Here is a 13454-nt window from a genome sequence, read left to right as displayed (position 1 = left end):
GGGCGGTGCGGAGGGGCCCGGACCCGGGCCCGGGGGTTGCGGGGGGGGGGGGGCCCGGGCCCGGGGCCCAGCCGGTTGTGGGCCAATCGGCTCGTCTCCGCGCTCTCCCCGCCCCGTTCTCCCCATGTGCAGAAATAGCCCCGCCGCCACCGGCAGCCGCTTTCCGCGGGGCGGGCGGCAGCGGAGCATCCCCGGGCGGAGCGGCGGCGGGGCCGTCCGTCCCGTCCCGTCCCGTCCCGTCCCGTCCGATCCGGTGCCGTCCCGTCCCGCTGCTCCTCCCGAAGTGCCGGCGGATGGCCCCGCGGCCGGCGGAGCAGCAGCCGGTCCCGGCGGTGTTCGGTGCTCGGTGGGTTCGGTGACCGGCGGCAGCGCGGCCGCGGATGTCCCCCCGCCGGGGACCGGGCGGTGCGGGCAGCGGGGGGCCGCGACCCGGGGCTCGCCGCGCCCCTCCGGTCCCCCCCCCCGCTCCGGTGGCCGGGCGGGAGGCGGCGGTGAGCCCGGCCATGGGTGTTTCTCTCCGGGAAGCGCCGCTGCCCCGTGGGCTGTTGGTACCTGCGGCCGGTAGGCCGGTGGAAAGTCCCTTTTTCTCATGAACGGTTCTAGCTCCTCGCCCTGGGCTCTCGCCATGGACGCTATGAAAACCACCTATATCGTGCTGGAACTGATCATCGCCGTGCTGTCTATCGCCGGCAACGTGCTGGTCTGCTGGGCCGTGGCCATCAACAGTACCTTGAAGAACGCGACCAACTATTTCCTGGTGTCCCTGGCGGTGGCCGATATTGCCGTGGGGTTGCTAGCCATCCCTTTCGCCATCACCATCAGCATCGGATTCCAGGTGGATTTTCACAGCTGCCTCTTCTTCGCATGCTTCGTGCTGGTGCTCACCCAAAGCTCCATCTTCAGCTTGCTGGCGGTGGCCATCGACAGGTACCTGGCTATTAAGATCCCACTGAGGTAAGAGACTGGAGCGGACGCAGGTAGCCGCCACCTTCCTTGACAGCCCAGACCGTGACCTTCCTGGTCTTAGCGTGCAGGAACTTCTGGTCCCTCGTGCTGCCGTAAGAAGTTTGCTGCTCACAGGCGGCGATGAAAATGAACGGAGATTTTGCGCTCGCTGGCTGCGGGACTGGCATCAGGCTTTCAGTATCCTGCCTCTTACTTCAAAATATCCTGGGAGCTCGGTTTCTTGAGGGTGTTTGTCTTGGGAGGGTCAGTGGTTTCTTGGGAGGGCGATGCAGTGATGTAGTAGTGTGCTTGGGATAGTTGTAGCTAATCTATGTAGGTATTTATACAGCCCCCGTTATTGTGGGGTCTGAGCATCTCCCAGGTAACTAAATATAGGAGCAACCACTCTTTCTCCTACTTCCCAGCCTTTTAGAGAAGTAGTTTTGCAGGCTGTTCTGTAAGAGCTCTTGCCTCGTCCTGAGCTCAGGTCACAATACTTTCAGAAAGGCTGAAAGTCATCTTAAACAGATATTAACGTGACTTTGTACATACTTCACGTTTACAGCCAGCACTAGATTCTGACTAGGCTGTCTTCAAGTTTTTAGAGGGCTACAATGAATGGACCAAAAGCGCAATTTGTTACAGCTACAAACGCTGAAACCGTATTTCAGTGCTTGCATACATACCCTTTCCTTCTGAGTGCTTACCATGAGACAGTGTATAGATCAGTAACTGTCAGAGGGTGACAGCTCAGTGCATACACTGTGAAAGGAGAAGAGGGAAGGAGAAAGGATTCATATGTCAGGTTTCAGAATTTTACAGTTTAGACTTTTATCCAAGTGCAGTATCAAAGACATATATTGCTTTCCTTCTAATTCATGGGACGTTGCAATACCATGGGGAAAACTGTGCTGAATATAATTTACAGGCTCCAGTGAGCTGGTGCAGCAGCTGCCTTAGGCTTCAGTGCACCAAAACCCTGGCTTTGCATTACAAATGACCTGAGTCCCTTAGTCTCGGTCTCCTTCGTGTCTCGGTTGTCCCTCCCCGAGAAGGAGACGTCGCCGGAGCCCCGCTGGGGAGTCCAGGACCACTCAGGGGACTGGTGGGAAGTGGAGGCTGCGGGGAAGCGGGGCAGATTTGACACAGGGACCTCAGCTGAACTGTGTAACCTGCAGCTTTCCTAGGTTCTGCTCGCCTCTGGTATCCCCCTGGCAGGAGCCATGAATTCACCCTAAAATGACTTAAAAAACCCCCTTCAGCCTGTTCTGGCAGCTTGCATTGGAGAACTCCCATACGTTAGGCAAATATCAATTAGTCATCAGGCAGATGATAAAAACTGGTAGTGGAAATGCATGTATGCTGAGTGGCCGCGTGTGTCATCGGAGCACGACGCGTGGAAATTCCACGGATGTAGAATAAGCGAGAGCCAAGCTGCAGCTCCCGTCTGCACAGGAGGGAGCGGGGACAGAGCAGTTCAGATCGCTGCCAGCATCTCTGACACTGGCTGCTTACCGTCCCAGCCACCCGCCTGGACTCAGGGATGCACGTTGGCTCCGGGTAATGCCTTGGTGCCTCTTCCATTCGTTCGTTTGGGGCTTGCTCGGGATTGGGGCTAGCGGCACAGCAGCAGCTATGGAAGCGGGTCGGATTTTTTAAGTTTCAATTTAATCACAGCCCTCCGCCACAAGCAAGCTATTCAAGCATGGTTCTAACTCCCTTTCTACCCCAAGTGCTTTTTGCAGCGCTTGGCAGAGGAAGTTGAATCTTGTGAGATCGGTTTCTTTCTACTCCACTGGAATCCGAGGTGAGAGCAGCAGATCAGAAATGCTTTGAGGGGATCATTTACATGCTTGCAGAAGGGAAGTGGTTTTGCCAACTGACAAAATAGCAAGTATTTCCTCCACCCTCTTTTTTTTTCACAATCCTGTTCTCTAGCAGGTTTGCTCGACTCTCCATGAGGTCAGTTCATACACCGGTGTGGGATGAAATCCCAGGACAGTTTTACCTTGCTTCGGGATCCTTTCCCAACATTGCTTTTTCACCCCCTCTTAGGCCAAATCTTTTATTCCTTTTGCACAAACATCTTTATTCCTGTGAGCGCTTTCTAGCTGGATGCATACAGCCCCTTCAGCTGTAAACGGAGATCAAGGAGTCCCATCCTAGGCTGGTCTGAAGTGTGACATTTGGATTAAACTTGGTCTTGGCATTGAGGCCCATTTCCTTGCTCTCAGAGGTGACCAGTAAGTAAAACTCCTTTAAAAGGACAGAGCAATGGACAGGTCATTGCTTTGGCAACAGGAGATTTAGGGACTGGTACTGAAAGGCTGTTTTTATTTGGACAGCCAAGATCAAAAGAGGATAGAGGAGGTTATAAAACTATGCTGGCAAAACACTTCTCTACTGCACTAGGGTTTTCCAACCAAGGCTTGCTTAGAGCTGTCTCGTCATCATCGTTATTCCCGAGATGTTCCACGGGGCTGCCGGCAGCGAGGGGGAAGGAACTTGTCCAGCCACCCGCTCTAGGTAGGTGCATGGGCTGTTTCTGGAAGGAGGGTCGCGCTGCGGAAAGGGAAAGCTGGTCATCAATTTGTAGGAATGGTGAGCTTAGGAAAAGTTTCCTTCTCACTAAAACACTCATTCTGGAGACCAGTGCAGAGGCTGATAACGGGCCGTGAAGTAGTAAATGTTTAAGCAAATGATTTGTACCCAGCCCTATCTAGCAATTACAATAAATAATGCAGTTGTTGCAGAGCAGACAAGTGTCCCTGTCGCATCCACCAGGTCCCTGTGGAAACCTCTGTAGGGACATTGAGAACTGAGTGTGCCATATTATTTAATACTATTTCAGGGCTATTTAAGCACACTGAGGGGCTGGGCAGGCCTGCAGGCTGCGGGTGCGCAGGAGAAGTTTGCATTACAGCCAGGCTAATAATGGATTTTTCAGTTCTGTGGTTGAACCAAAAAAATCCCATGGGGAAGAGGAAAATTGTTTCAGTCAAACTGAAACAGCAATGTTTGGAGGTTTCAGTGAAACAAAGTGATCCTGACCAACCTGGCAGATTTTTATTTGAGTTGCTTAACCCTTCTGATGTTGCTGTGCTGCTTTTTGAAATGGAGGCATCCTCGCTGGAAAGGAACTAACAAATTCTCATCTAGACAATTGCAGAACAAAAATCTTATTTAAAAATGGTGGTTTACAACCCTCCCTCTTCTGGCTAAAAATATTTGCTGAATTTGACCTGAAGCCATGAATTCTTTCTGTCCCTTGAAACTCTTATTTTGTTTGTTTTTGACAAATTGACTGTTTGTGGAGAAGCCCCCACCCGTGCTGCCCACTTCGTGCAGCTGCAGCTCTGAGCCCTGCCTGCGTGTGCCTGTCCCTGTGCCACCCCAGGTACGTGGCACCATCCCAGCTCTCCTCTGCCAACGATTCCCCCCCCCCCCCCCCCCCCCCAAAATCTCGCTCCCCCACAGCGCTTCCTCCCAGCAGAATATCAAAGCCAGGCCATGGAGCATCTTTCAGCAGCAGCAAATCCATCCTGCGGAGTGTCTGGCACAGGAGCGGTGCTAGGCTTTCGCTCTCTGGCTTTCTCCAGGGCTGGATTTCACCCCACAGTCCCATAGCTGTGAGCCAAAGAAGATTTGTAGGTGGAATAAAATCTTTCCCTTTTATTTGCATTAACCAAAATCCTTTGGCGTGGCTAATAATTGTAGGTATGGATAGATGCCTGGAACAAATGTGTCAGGAATTAGGGAGGGAGAAGAGTATCTGTATTTAGAGAGCAAAAGGAGAATGAAACACCCTGTGCAACATCACACTATGTGTCCCCTTGTCCGGCAGGACAGTGAATGCTGTACTCCTGCTGCCCACCTGGCAAACACCCCAGCTGAGACCTGCAGAGGGAAAATTAGCCCCAGCTCCCTGTGATTTGAGCTGATCTGGTGCTTGCTCTTCCTCCCTGGATTTAGTTCTCTCCCATCTTCAATTTTATCCCTAGCAGAAGTGCAAGACTGATGTTCTGGGGCAGCTTTGACATGAACTAGAACAGAGTATCTCTGACCATGCCCTCTCCCCTTCTGCACCTTGCTGAGCCCGTGCTGCCGCCCCGCAGCCAGAGCACCCACGCTCGGATCATGATCTGTCGATGGTGTTGCTCTGCTCTGCTTCTGGTGCTGCCAGTCTCCCACGTGAGCTGCTGCCCCTCTTTTCTTTGACGTGATGAAGGCAATGGTCCGGCTCGCGTCTGCTCTCCTCGTGGGGACAAATTCCATTTGGATTGTCTTTGCTGTTATCTGACCCCTTGAGCTGTGCGGTGTCCTTTCTAGAGGTGGCTTGGTTGATGCTTTACGGCTGCCTGCCCTCGCTGTGCCCTGCTGCTGCAGAGGAGGGGGTTCCCTCTGTCTTCTCCAGCAAAAGAATTGTTCCCGGGTTCCTTTCAACTCCCAGCTTGTTCCTCAGCACAGCAAACTGGTGGGTATTTATGGCAGGCGGGAGGGCTGGAGCCACTGGGGAGGAGAAAAAAAATCCTCTTCAGAGCCTTGGTCTTCACCTGCCATTTTCTGCGTGCCATCAACGACACGCAGAATTGCAGCTGCTCTTCCTTCTGCCCTTGCTTCATTTCCTTTCTGAAGGGACATCCTTGCGTTGCCCTTCGTCTGAACTCCCCGCCGTGTTCTGCTGTTCGCGTGCAGCTCACACGCGCGGGGCCCGATCCTGAGAACCGAGCGGCATGGGAGGCGGCAATTATTCCAGAGCGGTGGATGCTCTGCCTCCCCTCTCCGTCAGACGGCTGCGCCTGGCCAAGGTCATCACCGATTAATAAACTTAGTGTGCAACAAGCCTGGCAAACGTGCCGAGTGCTGCGGGCAGGAGGGCTGGCATGTTTGCTTGAGCAATGGAGCTGTCACATCTTTAAGGAAGTTCGTGTCAGTTGAGCTCGATTCAAGCAGAACGTGGGGGGTTTGTGCTGCAGCCGGGGGCCGGCAGCGCCCGCTCGCCTGGCTGTGGGTCTCGCAAGGGCTGCTGCTTGCTCCGGGCTTTGGATGCAGTCAACTCTGGACACAGAAGCACAATAAAAAAATCAGAAATAATCACGTGTGCCCTCATGGCCAGAAACTGGAGGGCGGAAAATCACAGCTATTTTTAGTTGTGAGCAGCCTGGTTGCCTAAAAATGCTTGTCCCAAATTTTTATTTTTTTTTCCCCACCTCGGGCACCACTTCCCTCCCAAAAAGCAAAAATCCTGACAGGAAGGGAATTAATTGTCTTTGAGACCTCTGTCCTGACGCAGCTCCCGCAGAGCCTGGGGGGTAAGCAGGGATGTCAGGGAGCGGCAGCTGGAGTGGCTGAGGGCACCGATCTCTGGGCTGAGCCAGAACCCAGAGCTTTGGGTTTAGGAGCCTTTTTCAGTTTTGGCCAGCTCAATCTATAAAAAATACAGGTTAATTTTTAGATGAAAAAAGCAGCTTTTGAAATCTGGCCGAATTTTGCTCCAGGAGACCTTTCGGCCTCTCTGCAAAAAAATATATTAAACCAAAATGTTTTGACAGCAAACTGTTTTATTTTGCAGTTAAAAGTTTTTGCTTTGTTAATTAACAGGCTTGTTCTTGGGCTTTTTTATGAATTTGCTACTTGTTATAGCAATGAGCACAGACCACAAAACTGAGTCTTTTAGGAGCGTTCTGCTCTGGCCCTTGGCTACACCGGGCGGTCACTATGCAGGAGGTGTTGGGGCTCCTATTACTGTATTTAATCCACAAGATGCCAGGAATCAGCGACGCCAGCTGTGCCTACAGATGTGTCAGTCCTCTCCCCTCCCCATCGGCTCTTGTGGCTTTGCGAAGTCCGATGACACGAGAGGCTCAGGGAATTTGTACGTGCCACAGAGCGGATTATCTCCTAATCCTACGGACGACATCAGGCCTGGGCATGAGCCACAAATAACCTGCGAGTGTGTCTGTGCCCTTACGCTCACCCTTTGGTGCCGTGTGGGCACCGACCGGCGTGTCACTGAGCACCGTGACCAGAGCTGCTGGACCCACTGGGGACAAGGGACACAGCACAGTCCCTGCAGAAGCAGCCGTGCAGGCGGACCGGTGCCGCCGTGGCTGGGGCTCTGCCCGCACCCCTTTTCATGATGCACCGTGCGTCAGCGCCCATCGCCCCGGCCTTCACACCCTCCCTCCCACCCAAACCCCAGTGCCAGGTTCCCGGGAGCGTGGTGCTACGGGGGGGGTGGCTGTTGGCCACGTCCTCCCCCTCTCCTGTCGGTCTTTTCCGTGAGATTTGCCCGTTGTGCTGCAATGGGGGAGCTGGCGTGCGGGGGCTGGATGCTGTGTCGCCAGCTGGTTTGGAACTGGCTGAATGTGGGCAGGGAGGTGAGGGCAGGGTGGGCTCCTCGAGCTGCTGGAGCATACTGGGATGGGGCACGGGGAGGTGAGCGGTGCTGGGGTCGGTGCTGACCGCGCAAGATCCGCTTGCCCTTGGGAAGAAGCCCAGGGCTCTGCAGGGAAGGCAGAGGAGCAGCAGCGTGCTGGGGCTGGCGGATGGAGAGGCCAGTGGTTTGGGGCCTTTAGGAAGGGCTTTAGCACCCGTTTCATTACAGAAAGAGGGATCCAGCAGAGATCTGCCGTCTCCCTGCCCTTATCCGTTATCTGAGCGAGCAGGGCACTGGGTGCCTGGGGGGGGGTAGCGGTCACACCGCTGCTCTATATACAGGTTCAGACCCAAAAAAGCTCGCAGTGACTCTATATACAGGATCACACCCAAAAAAGCTCGCAGTGAATCGTAGCTCCGATCTCACCTCTACCAGCTGCCTTTAACTCAGCCACCCTAGTGCTGCGCATCTGAGGTCTGACCACTCTGGGAGGTTTGGAATGACAAAAATTCTGAGCCCCAGGCATCCTCAGGCAGAATAATGTGGGGCTTCAGAGCCATGGAGGGAGAGTGGTGCCGAGGAAGAGCTCCGGAGGGCCGCAGGTTCCTCCCGGCCCTGCCATCATGGGTAGGAAGAAGCGGGCTTTTTTTGCTCCGGGATTCAGAAACACCCTACGGAGCGTGACGGGCTGGTATCGCACGCTCCTGCCTCTACACGGGCATCTTGAGGGAGCTGCTTATGTTTTGATGTCACCGGTTGTTGGAGCGTGGGGAGCGCTGAGCTCATTTCCTTCCTGTGCCCCCGGGGGCTCTGCGCACCCCTGGCAGTCCCCCAGCATCAGGCATGTTCACAGCGGCGTGGGGTTGCCCGGCGTGGGCAGGGAGCCCACAGCCTGCCCTGCACCCCGCTCGTACCCCATGTTTCTTTTAGTTCAGTTTTCAGTCACCTTTTCTCACCCTGTCAGGGGCGAGAGCTGGCTGGGGCCGGCTTCTGCAGACAGAAACCAGGGCAGCGAATGCAAATTCCTGCCTGGCCGTGGGCTGCTGTGAATGCGTGCATGTGAGAAAAATATTCACACATCCACACCGCAGGTGCTGTCGGTGTTCAACCAGGACGCAGCTCTGTGGCCCCCCTCCCACCGCTCTCCACCTCGCAGCAGCCTGACTTGCAGTTTCCCTCCTTAATCCTCCAGATTAGCCAAACGCGTGCCGTTTGCGGGGTGCTTTGGGCCAAAACTGCGCTCTCCGGCATTTCTTCTTCCCACGTTCCTGGTCCTGCAAACCCGATGCCCTTCAGCCGTTCCCCTGCCCTGAGCCGGTGCTGGGCTGGCGGTTGCAGGGCTGAGGTACCAGTCTGTGTGGAGGGGTGAGCAGGGATAAACTGGGATGAGGTGGGAGCTGTGGAGGGCAGCTGTCACTCTCCCGGGGAAGGAGAAGTTCACGGGAGGGATAAGCACATGGGTATGGATATCTTGCTGAGGGGGTTTTAAACCTGTAGGCACTCCATAGTCCGAGCTTGCAGGCTGCATGGTTGTAGCCTGTATGGGGTGGGCTGGGGCATGCCGGCACAAAGGGGTACCCAGGGGTAGGGAACGCTCCCCTCCATACGCCTGGCTCATTCCAAGAGGCATCACTATGGCTGAGTGTGAAGCACGAGTGGGTTTTGTCCATTTTTGTCCTGGGAAGGGTCATTGGTCTCTTCTGTCAGGTGGCTGGAGATAGGACAAGAGGAAATGGCCTCAAGTTGAGGCAAGGGAGATTTAGGTTAGATATTAGGAAAAATTTTTTTACTGAGAGGGTTGTCAAACATTGGAATGGGCTGCCCAGGGAAGTGGTTGAGTCACCATCCCTGGAGGTATTCAAAAAGCGAGTGGACAGGGTACTCCAGGGCACGGTTTAGGGGGCATGGTTAATGGTTGGACTCGATGATCTTGAAGGTCTTTTCCAACCGAAATGATTCTATGATTCTGTGATTTGGAGTCTTCATAACCGGGGAGCGGTTAACTTAGGGGCTGCAAATGGGTTTGCTTCTGACTGGCGGACATCTCCCATCCCCACCTTCCTCTGGGAGCAGCTGATGGTCAATGCCCACCCGAGGGCTCCTCTTCAGCCAGGACTGCTTCATCCTGGTCTCCGTGCTGCTCTTTGTGCCTTTCTCTGTGACTCTGCTCCCAGTTAGAATTGCTTCCCAGCGAGCAAACAGCCAGTACGGCAGGGCTGCCCCAGCCTCTGCTCACCCACTGGGCTTGTCTTCTTCTCTTACTAGTTCAAAATCATCCAGCTTTTATTTCAGACTAAGGCTGAAAATGTCGTATAACATAAACACAGCAAGCCCTGGAGAAAGCTAAAGCCTTCCAGCCTTTAAATGCTTTTTAGTGATCCTCCAAATCTAAAAATGAAGCATTGCAGCCGCTGACCTTGCCGGTTAGGTGCCTCAAGCAGGAATGGCAACCTAACAAACAGCACCCGGAGGGGAGCAGGCGGTTGTTCCTCCTCCCTGTGAGGGAGGGAGCCAAGGCAAGGCTGGGTTCCCCGAGCATCCAGGCTCAGCGCTCAGAGCAGCACCCACATACGGGCCTCCCTTTTAAGGACAAGCCTTGAGCAACAGCCTGCAGCCGGGCTCTGTGTTGCGAGGGCTGGGTGTTCTCATTTACATGTCATTAACCAGGGTTGCACAACGGTGGGGCCGCTTGCCTGGCGTGGGGTGCTCCCTGGTGGGTGGGGATGCTGCCCGGTTGGGTGCGTGCTCTGGGTACCGGGAGCTGGGGAGGGCTGCGGCCCTGGGAGCACTCGCTTCTTCCCACTGAGCTTTTCCTGACGGGTGAAGGATGGCCGTGAGCCGGCACCTTATGGCCCGTTGGCTGTCTCCATCCCCCGGAGGGTGGGTGCGCAGGGGCCGAGCTGTTGCAGCCGCTCAGGTTTCCCATGAAAGCACCAGAAATGGATGGCGTTGAGCGATGCCTCCTGCCCCTCCGAATAACCCCTGGGTGCTCACCTGAGCTGTGGGCGCTGGCGTGTTTGCAGTAACCCGTCCAGCGGAAGGCCAGGAGGGCGAGCGGGGGGGACGCTGCTGCTGTCCCCTGCACACAATGGGGACAGATGTGGGAGGAAGTGATTTGTCTACAACTGGACATGGACAGACGCAGATGTTCTGCTTCCTCGGCTGATACTGTAACCGCTAATCAGATTTCTCACTCTCACCGCCAACTCCTTCCTGGTTAAAAAGCACAGCTTTTTCTTTTTTTCCTCCCCCCCCCCCTCTCTAAGGTGCAATTTATGATTCATTTAAAATGTCCTGCCAGGATATTTCAGCTGGTATGTGATCTCCATTACGTGGCTGTGCATAGAGCAAACAGAACAGCAGCAATGGTGCTTATTTCGTGCTGTTATAGCTCACAAAAAAAAAAAAAAAAAGAGCAAGATGCAAAGTACAGCTGCAAGTAGATGACAAGGATACAATGCTTGGCAGCCAAATTCCTCTCTCCCCTTGTGAATGGAGGTGTCTGTGTGTTTTCCTTCCCACTTAAAATAGAAACATATAAATTATCACTGCTTGTTTGTATCAGAGCACCTGCGTAGTCTGAGTTCTACAAAGCCTCCATCTGCTCACCTCCCTGCATCCGGCAGCCTGGGCACTGGGCAGAATGGGGAGGGAAGCAGGGAGAGCAGTGGGGAGCACCAGCCCCCCCAGGGCTCCCTCCAAAGCTCTGGGCACCAGGAGTGCAGAGAGGACACAAGCTGGCTGCAGCATCCCTTGCACAGCCATCACGCCTGGATCTCCCCACCGGTCCCACCGACCGTGGCCTCGGCACAAGCTACCTGTGAGTTTGGAGTTTACGCACTGAAATTGCTCATCAAAGGCTGATCCTGCGCTGGGGCTTGGCGGTGGGAGAACTGGCACAAGCTCCTTGAGCAGAGCAGCGCAGCACCCTTCCATCAGGCCGGGGCACAGGGACTCGGGTGCTGCTGCTGCAGCTCTGCTGACGGACACACGTCTGTCCGGCACTGCTCTGCCAGCAAGGGGTTGGTATAGAGTGAGGCTGACCACACAACATGTGCAGGTTTAGAGCCTTGCCCGATTCCAAGCGCTCCCCTGCGCCATCCCAGACGCTCCGAAGATGCCAGGACAAGGGCTGGGACCCTCCTGGCTCTTCCCAGTTAAGGTTGCAGAGACATCCCTGGTCAAACGCTTGGACTAAGCAAGCCTGGGAGGCTACATCATGAGAGAAAATTTTCCTGCTGGAAAAGTTAATGCTGCAACTTCAGCATTGTATTACATACACAACAGAAGCATTTAAACACCCGGTGTCTGTGTGCAGCTTTTACAAGCACAGCCTGGCAGCCCTGCAGCCTTTGGAGGGCTGCTGGCGAGACGAAGCCTGACCAAGGCGGGGCGGATTTCTCCAGCATCTTTTTGTTGCTAGAAGCTGCACCTCAGCCAGCCTCAGGGATTTTATTCGGGCATCCAGCGAGGATGGGCGACAGCGATAATGCCGGGGCAGGTGGACAACCTATTGCAGATGTCTGAAGAGCCAGGACCCACAGTGTATTTGCCGGGTACCAGCTGCAGGTCTTCAGCCCGTGGTAGAGATGATGGAGCTCATTTTTGTCTCTCCAAGAGCAGGGGGGTAGGGAAGGACTTTGGGAACAAGGGTGCCATGGTGAACAAATGTAAAAGGGGGTTGTGCCACTCTGCAGGTGACAGTCAAAGGGGACACCTTTGGGCAGGACAAGGGCTGCGTGGTTGAACGCTGCCTAGCGTGGCGGACCCTGCACCGCAGCACTGATGACGACACGGTGGCAAGTGCTGACGCAGCCTCTCAGCTTGCAGATCACCCTTTTGTTCGGCAACACATCTCGGACGTTCAGCAAAACGAACTGTTTGCTATCGGCTCTGCTCTTTGCTAACCTTGGGTTTATTTACTCAGTAATTTATCAGCCAGGGCCCAGGCCAGCGTCACAGGGCCACCATCAGACTCCACCAAACACCAGGAGAGCGGGTGTGTGGCACCACGGCGTTTTTGCCTGTTCATCCTTCTGGGCTGCTCAGGGATGGCAGGGGATTCTCTCCCATTCCTGCTCTCTGAGGATAAATAATGTGGGAATAATAGTCCCCTTCCAGACTCCAGGCTGTTGCTGCCTTCTGGCCCACGTCTTACCACCCCAAATGCTGAATTACGCCTTGGCTGCTGCTGTACGCTCCTCGTTTGACGGGAGCTCAGGGGCAGCAGTGCTTCTGCTTGGGTGATCTGCACGGGGTCGCTGCCGGGGTTGGAGGGAGATGCCAGGTACGTGCAGGGCACGACTCCGTTCCTGCCAGTCGGGAGCCAAACTCCTGCACGGGAAAGACTGGGCTGGTTGCAGGCTGGCAGCGAGTCCTGCTCTGCTCCAGCTGTACTTAGGCATGCCTGGGTGTCTTGGCTGGTATCCAGCGCTAGTAAATAGCATTAGAAATGCAATGAGACCTGTTGGAAAAAAAACCCCAAACCCCTGACCATCCTACCAACCAGAGGCACGGTGCCTGGAGAACGCAGAGAGCCCTCCTGCAGCCTGCGCTAATGTACGCCTGTTGCTTTGGTGGTTGTCGTGATGCTTTTCCAGAAAAGCTGTGGACCTTGCTGAGCCATCACTGAAGTGGAGGGGCCGCAGGCCACAGCGAATGCTGCTGGGTGAAGGACACCGTCTCCAGCCCACGGGTCAGCTCAGGGGACATCTCCTCCAGCCTCAGGGGCAGAGCGGTTGCTCGCTCCACGGCCCGGTGCCCGGGCAGAGCCGTGTTGTGCCCCGGCTGAAGCCTCTGCCGCTGGCCCGTTTCGGGGACGGCACAGCCGGTACGGACCCAGCAGCCCGGCGCTTGTACACGATAACGCCGGCAGGTCAGAGCCATCTTGTAAAAGCGGCTGAACTTTCTTTCTTTAAAGTATTTGACCTACTGCAAGCCGGGCTGTGTGACTGTGACACTGATGGCAAACGTATAGTTATCTCTGTCAGAAGAATAGAAACCTGAATCGCTTTTGGTGGGGATGGCATCGGGGCTTCTGCAGCATGTTCGCTGCGGGGGCACTGGGTGGGACCTGAGATAATTAGCTGCTTGATGATGATTATGCCAGTAAAGAGACTTTTTGCCTGGC

General features: G+C 54.9%; 1 protein-coding gene across 2 annotated transcripts in view; it reads left to right on the top strand.

Annotated features, from left to right (window-relative positions):
• Positions 1–516: 516 nt before the first annotated feature.
• Positions 517–13454, top strand: part of ADORA2B (adenosine A2b receptor) — a 34099-nt gene continuing 21161 nt past the window's right edge. For both annotated transcript variants that reach the window (XM_052803111.1, XM_052803110.1), the window contains exon 1: positions 517–954. In XM_052803111.1, coding sequence (XP_052659071.1) covers positions 590–954 — 365 coding nt within the window. In that variant the 5' untranslated portion in view covers positions 517–589. The remainder of the gene's footprint in view (positions 955–13454) is intronic.

This window comes from Harpia harpyja, chromosome 12, assembly GCF_026419915.1.
Source record: "Harpia harpyja isolate bHarHar1 chromosome 12, bHarHar1 primary haplotype, whole genome shotgun sequence".
Lineage (NCBI taxonomy): Eukaryota > Metazoa > Chordata > Aves > Accipitriformes > Accipitridae > Harpia > Harpia harpyja.
This window is presented reverse-complemented; position numbering and strand designations above follow the sequence as displayed.